Genomic DNA, 7,909 nt, shown 5'->3' with positions numbered 1-7,909 from the left:
TTCACATTTACTCTTAACTTTCTTCTTTCACACACTTTACCAAACTCAGTCACCAGCTTCTTCAGTTTCTCACATGAATCAGCCACCAGCGCTGTATCATCAGCGAACAACAACTGACTCACTTCCCAAGCTCTCTCATCCACAACAGACTTCATACTTGCCCCTCTTTCCAAAACTCTTGCATTCACCTCCCTAACAACCCCATCCATAAACAAATTAAACAACCATGGAGACATCACACACCCCTGCCACAAACCTACATTCACTGAGAACCAATCACTTTCCTCTCTTCCTACACGTACACATGCCTTACATCCTCGATAAAAACTTTTCACTACTTTTAACATCTTGCCTCCCACACCATATATTCTTAATACCTTCCACAGAGCATCTCTATCAACTCTATCCTGTGCCTTCTCCAGATCCATAAACGCTACATATAAATCCATTTGCTTTTCTAAGTATTTCTCACATACATTCTTCAAAGCAAACACCTGATCCACACATCCTCTACCACTTCTGAAACCACACTGCTCTTCCCCAATCTGATGCTCTGTACATGCCTTCACCCTCTCAATCAATACCCTCCCATATAATTTTCCAGGAATACTCAACAAACTTATACCTCTGTAATTTGAGCACTCACTCTTATCCCCTTTGCCTTTGTACAATGGCACTATGCACGCATTCCGTCAATCCTCAGGCACCTCACCATGAATCATATATACATTAAATAACCTTACCAACCAGTCAACAATACAGTCACCCCCTTTTTTTAATAAATTCCACTGCTATACCATCCAAACCCGCTGCCTTGCCGGCTTTCATCTTCCGCAAAGCTTTTACTACCTCTTCTCTGTTTACCAAAATATATATATATATATATATATATATATATATATATATATATATATATATATATATATATATATATATATATATATATATATACACGAAGAGTGTCCACACGACGAAGTTTGGGCAGAAGCTAGGCTAGGATGTGCTCAGGAAAATGAAGAGTTTAGAATAAAGTTTTATGATCAAGATATTGTAACGTATTATGCGTGATACATATAGATTGTATGTATGGAATGAATGCCAGAAGCCCACGTGTGAATGAAGGCAGAAAGAAAGCAACCTGGGTCAAGTAGGGGAAGCTGATAGCTACTGATGTGTAGGGAGTGACAACTTTCATCTTAAAGGATCCAGAAACGAACAAAGAATAATCGAGGACAGAGCTTCAGTAGTAAGAATATAAATTTGGATTATAAACTGCCAGCCTGTAGGGTTAGAAGACAACGTCTGTTTACATGCAAAGTTGTTCATTGTGGTCGTTGCGTCTTGACTCCCACGTCTATCTGCTGCCAGGGTCAAGTTTATCACATCCACCCACCGAAAAACCTTTTTAACACCCTCAGATATTAAGGATATCTCTCATGACCACATACACACTCACTATCTAGTAGAGCCAGATGTTATCAGTTTATCATTTATGTATTACTAAGAAGTTGTACCTTGGATGATTCTCTCATTCTAGGCCAGGTGCTAAGCTATCGTATGTAAGGCAAGAATTAAGATTCTAAATCTATTTATCTCTTCCAAGTGCAGGACGGAGAGGGACCACGTTGGCAATGTTACCGGTGAAGGTGGATAGGCTGTTGCAGTGACGTCGGGTAAAGTTACCAGGAGCCTCCACTTGGAGCAGCGACAACAGTGCACCAGTAAGACCAGGAACGAGAGGTGAAGCTGTGTTGATAATCAGGTCAAGGACTAGACAACAGCCTGTTACCTGCTGTTGTCATCCTTCCCTACCAGCGCAGCAACAGAAGCTGTGGCAGAAACGACAAACCAGAGACTGGCAACAGTCCAGACTCTTAAGAACCGCCGGTAGCATCTGAAATTAACAGCAGTAGCGCCAGGAACAATTGCAGCAGCAGCCGTAGCGATATTATACTACCATCAGTGACAGGAGGAACAAGACGATCTACATCAACTTCGAGAGGAGGGGAGATATACTGTGTGGAAGAAATACGACTCAATTCATGCTGAGCCATGAACAACCGTCGTCAGGAAAAGGTCAGTTTCACCCTCTTCATTCACGCAAACCATGTCTAAAATTCTCTTAAGTGACGTGCTCAAGATTATCTTTTTTTTTCTTAACCACTTTATCCAGGAGTCTGTTATATTAATTCATATGTATATATATGGGATGTTACTACAGTGATACGAAGCATCGGTAACACCTACTTGAATCTTACTCTATTAGTGTTAGCTAGCAACCATTATTCCCATAGATAACTGACGATGGTTGTAATGATAGTCTTACTGTAGCTCTTGTCTGTGGGTCATGCTCTTGAGTATATCAAAGACCTCATCATAGGTACTTTGGGAAGTTCATTTCAGTGGCCCTCTGCAGGAGACATCGGATAGGCTGCCGAGCTTTGACCAAATGAATTCTAGTTGCGAGATGGAACGTTCCTGTATGGCGGCAGACACAGACTAGATAACCAGACACTTTGGGCAACTTGAACAGACTTACACAGTGTTGTAAACGTTATTCTTCCATGCATTTTTAGCATTGTGTTGAATTCATGTTTATGGCATGGATGTGTGGCTCCTGCGTTGGGGTCAAGTAGGAGACACTTTTGCATAGCGATAAAGGTGATTCCTCTTGTTTTAATGGAGGACCCTCATTCCTTTCAGGAACTTGTCTTATTCATCCCCCCCCCCCCCCAAAAAAAAAAAAAAAAAAAAAAATATATATATATATATATATATATATATATATATATATATATATATATATATATATATATTTATTATACTTTGTCGCTGTCTCCCGCGTTTGCGAGGTAGCGCAAGGAAACAGACGAAAGAAATGGCCCAACACCGCCCCATACACATGTATATACATACGTCCACACACGCAAATATACATACCTACACAGCTTTCCATGGTTTACCCCAGACGCTTCACATGCCTTGATTCAATCCACTGACAGCACGTCAACCCCGGTACACCACATCGATCCAATTCACTCTATTCCTTGCCCTCCTTTCACCCTCCTGCATGTTCAGGCCCCGATCACACAAAATCTTTTTCACTCAATCTTTCCACCTCCAATTTGGTCTCCCACTTCTCCTCATTCCCTCCACCTCCGACACATATATCCTCTTGGTCAATCTTTCCTCACTCATTCTCTCCATGTGCCCAAACCATTTCAAAACACCCTCTTCTGCTCTCTCAACCACGCTCTTTTTATTTCCACACATCTCTCTTACCCTTACGTTACTTACTCGATTAAACCACCTCACACCATACATTGTCCTCAAACATCTCATTTCCAGCACATCCATCCTCCTGCGCACAACTCTAACCATAGCCCACGCCTCGCAACCATACAACATTGTTGGAACCACTATTCCTTCAAACATACCCATTTTTGCTTTCCGAGATAATGTTCTCGACTTCCACACATTCTTCAAGGCTCCCAGGATTTTCGCCCCCTCCCCCACCCTATGATCCACTTCCGCTTCCATGGTTCCATCCGCTGCCAGATCCACTCCCAGATATCTAAAATACTTTACTTCCTCCAGTTTTGCTCCATTCAAACTTACCTCCCAAATGACTTGACCCTCAACCCTACTGTACCTAATAACCTTGCTCTTATTCACATTTACTCTTAACTTTCTTCTTTCACACACTTTACCAAACTCAGTCACCAGCTTCTGCAGTTTCTCACATGAATCAGCCACCAGCGCTGTATCATCAGCGAACAACAACTGACTCACTTCCCAAGCTCTCTCATCCCCAACAGACTTCATACTTGCCCCTCTTTCCAAAACTCTTGCATTTACCTCCCTAACAACCCCATCCATAAACAAATTAAACAACCATGGAGACATCACACACCCCTGCCGCAAACCTACATTCACTGAGAACCAATCACTTTCCTCTCTTCCTACACGTACACATGCCTTACATCCTTGATAAAAACTTAGCACTGCTTCTAACAACTTGCTTCCCACACCATATATTCTTAATACCTTCCACAGAGCATCTCTATCAACTCTATCATATGCCTTCTCCAGATCCATAAATGCTACATACAAATCCATTTGCTTTTCTAAGTATTTCTCACATACATTCTTCAAAGCAAACACCTGATCCACACATCCTCTACCACTTCTGAAACCACACTGCTCTTCCCCAATCTGATGCTCTGTACATGCCTTCACCCTCTCAATCAATACCCTCCCATATGATTTACCAGGAATACTCAACAAACTTATACCTCTGTAATTTGAGCACTCACTCTTATCCCCTTTGCCTTTGTACAATGGCACTATACACGCATCCGCCACTCCTCAGGCACCTCACCATGAGTCATACATACATTTAATAACCTTACCAACCAGTCAATAATACAGTCACCCCCTTTGTTAATAAATTCCACTGCAATACCATCCAAACCTTCTGCCTTGCCGGCTTTCATCTTCCGCAAAGCTTTTACTACCTCTTCTCTGTTTACTAAATCATTTTCCCTAACCCTCTCACTTTGCACACCACCTCGACCAAAACACCCTATATCTGCCACTCTATCATCAAACACATTCAACAAACCTTCAAAATACTCACTCCATCTCCTCACATCACCACTACTTGTTATCACCTCCCCATTTGCGCCCTTCACTGAGTTCCCATTTGCTCCCTTGTCTTACGCACTTTATTTACCTCCTTCCAGAACATCTTTTTATTCTCCCTAAAATTTGATGATACTCTCTCACCCCAACTCTCATTTGCCCTCTTTTTCACCTCTTGCACCTTTCTCTTGACCTCCTGTCTCTTTCTTTTATACATCTCCCACTCAATTGCATTTTTTCCCTGCAAAAATCGTCCAAATCCCTCTCTCTTCTCTTTCACTAACAATCTTACTTCTTCATCCCACCACTCACTACCCTTTCTAATCAACCCACCTCCCACTCTTCTCATGCCACAAGCATCTTTTGCGCAATCCATCACTGATTCCCTAAATACATCCCATTCTTCCCCCATTCCCCTTACTTCCATTGTTCTCACCTTTTTCCATTCTGTACTCAGTCTCTCCTGGTACTTCCTCACACAAGTCTCCTTCCCAAGCTCACTTACTCTCACCACCCTCTTCACCCCAACATTCACTCATCTTTTCTATATATATATATATATATATATATATATATATATATATATATATATATATATATATATATATATATATATATATATATATACACATAAATTAATTGATTAATTACATAACTGCAAATAAGATATGTATGTAATGGTAATAACTTTGGCAACGTCTGTATAATGATTCCTGTCCAGTGTGAAGGAATTGAAATAGTGAAGGGAGCTGAGAACTATGCTTGTAGATGTTTTAATTGGGAATGTCTTAGGAGTTAAGTCGGGGGTTGGTGAGAGGACAAGAGCAAAGAAGGAGTAGCACTACTCCTGAAACAGGAGTTCTGGGAGTATGTGATATAGTGTAAGAAAGTAAACTCTAGATTGATATGGGTAAGACTGGAAGTGTGTGGAAAGAGATGGGTGATTATTGGTGCTCATGCACCTGATCATGAGAAGAATGATCATGAGAGGCGATTGTTTTCGAAGCAGCTGAGTGATTGTGTTAGCAGCTTTCACGCTCGAGACCGGGTTATAGTGAGGGTGATTTGAATGCAAAGGTGTTGTAAATGGAAATGGTGAAGAGCTTGTAGATTTGTTTGCCAAAAACGGACTGGTGATTGGGAATACCTGGTTTAAAAAGACATATACATAAGTATACGTATGTAAGTAGGAGATAGCCAGAGATCGTTGATGGATTACGTGTTAATTGATAGGCGCATGAAAGAGAGACTTTTGGATGTTAATGTACTGAGAGGAGCAACTGGAGGGATGTCTGGTCATTATCTTGTGGAGTAGAAGGTAAAGATACGTAGAGGTTTTCAGAAAAGAAGAGGGAAACTGGGGGTGAAGCGAGCGGTGAGAGTAAGTGAGCTCAGAAAGGAGACTTGTGTGAGGAAGTACCAGGAGAGATTGAGTACAGAATGGAAAAGGTAAGAGCAAATGACGTAAGGGGAGTGGGGGAGGAATGGGATGTATTTAGGGAAGCAGTTATGGTTTGCGCTAAAGATGCCTGTGGCATGAGAAAGGTGGTAGCTGGGCAGATTAGAAAGAGTAGTGAGTGGTGGGATGAAGAAGTAAGATTGTAAGTGAAAGAGAAGAGAGAGGCATTTGGACGATTTTTGCAGGGAAATAATGCAAATGACTGGGAGATGTATAAAAAAAAAAAAAGAGGCAAGAGGTCAAGAGAAAGGCGCAAAAGGTGAAAAAGAGCGCAAATGAGAGTTCGAGTGAGAGAGTATGTAAATTTTAGGAAGAATAAAAAGATGTTTTGGAAGGAGGTAAATAAAATGCGTACGACAAGAGAACAAATGGGAACGTCGGTAAAGGGGGCTAATGGGAGGTAATAACAAGTAGTGGTAAAGTGAGATGATGTGAGTATTTTGAAAGTGTTAAATGTGTTTGACGAGAGAGTTGCAGATATAGGGTGTTTTGGTCGAGATGGTGTGCGAAGTAAGAGGGTCAGGGAGAATGGTTTGATAAACAGAGAAGAGGTAGTGAAAGCTTTGCGGAAGATGAAAGCCGGCAAGGCGGCGGGTTTGGATGGTATTGCAGTGGAATTCATTAAAAAAGGGGGTGACTGTGTTGTTGACTGGTTGGTTAGTATATTCAATGTAAGTATGGTTCATGGTGAAGTGCCTGAGGATTAGCGGAATGCATGCATAGTGCCCTTGTACAAAGGCAAAGGAGATAAAGGTGAGTGCTCAAATTTCAGAGGTATAAGTTTGTTGAGTATTCCTGGGAAATTATATGGGAGGGTATTGATTGAGAAGGTGAAGGCATGTACAGTGCATCAGACTGGGGAAGAGCAGTGTGGTTTCAGAAGTGGTAGAGGACGTGTGGATCAGGTGTTTGCTTTAAAGAATGTATGTGAGAAATACTTAGAAAAACAAATGGATTTGTATGTAGCATTTATGGGTCTGGAAAAGGCATATGATAGAGTTGATAGATGTGCTCTGTGGAAGGTGTTTAGAGTATATGGTCGTGGGAGGTAAGTTGCTAGAAGCAATGAAAAGTTTCTATCGAGTATGTAAGGCATGTGTACGAGCAGGAAAAGAGAAAAGTGATTGGATCCCAGTGAATGTAGGTTTGCGGCAGGGGTGCGTGATGTCTCCATGGTTGTTTGATTTGTTTATGGACGGGTTGTTAGGGAGGTGAATGCAAAGGTTTTGGGGAGAGGGTCAAGTATGCAGTCTGTTGTGGATGAGAGGGCTTTAGAAGTGAGTCAGTTGATGTTCGCTGATGATACAGCGCTGGTGGCTGATTCGGGTGAGAAACTGCGGGAGCTGGTGACTGAGTTTGGTAAAGTATATGAAAGAAGAAAACTGAGAGTAAATGTGAATAAGAGCAAGGTTATTGAATTCAGTAAGGTTGAGGGACAAGTCATTTAAGAGGTAAGTTTGAATGGAGAAAAACTGGAGAAAGTGAAGTGTTTTAGATATCTGGGAGTGGATTTGGCAGCGGATGGAATCATGGAAGCGGAAGTGAATCATAGGGTGGGGGATGGGGCGAAAGTTCTGGGAGCGTTGAAGAATGTGTGGAAGTCGAGAACTTTATCTTTAAGCAAAAATGGGTATGTTTGAAGGAATAGGGGTTCCAACAATGTTATATGGTTGGGAGTCGTGTGCTATGGATAGAGTTGTGCGGAGGAGGGTGGATGTGCTGGAAATGAGATGTTTGAGGACAGTATGTGGTGTGAGGGGGTTTGATCGAGTAAGTAATGTAAGGGTAAGAGAGATGTGTGGTAAT

The 7,909-nt window shown here is 41.7% G+C and overlaps 1 protein-coding gene across 2 annotated transcripts in view; it reads left to right on the top strand.

Annotated features, from left to right (window-relative positions):
• The first annotated feature begins 1,601 nt into the window (after positions 1-1,601).
• Positions 1,602-7,909, top strand: part of LOC139759995 (urea transporter 1-like) — a 111,623-nt gene continuing 105,315 nt past the window's right edge. The window contains exon 1 of one of the 2 annotated variants that reach the window (XR_011715197.1): positions 1,602-2,076. Coding sequence is in view for 1 of the 2 variants with exons in the window: in XM_071682740.1 (XP_071538841.1) it covers positions 2,053-2,076 (24 nt within the window). In the remaining variant the exon portion in view is untranslated. The remainder of the gene's footprint in view (positions 2,077-7,909) is intronic. The other variant, XM_071682740.1, reaches the window with a different exon arrangement.

This window comes from Panulirus ornatus, chromosome 34, assembly GCF_036320965.1.
Source record: "Panulirus ornatus isolate Po-2019 chromosome 34, ASM3632096v1, whole genome shotgun sequence".
Classification (NCBI taxonomy): domain Eukaryota; kingdom Metazoa; phylum Arthropoda; class Malacostraca; order Decapoda; family Palinuridae; genus Panulirus; species Panulirus ornatus.
The sequence above is the reverse complement of the archived record's forward strand: the minus strand, read 5'-3'. Positions and strand labels throughout refer to the sequence as shown.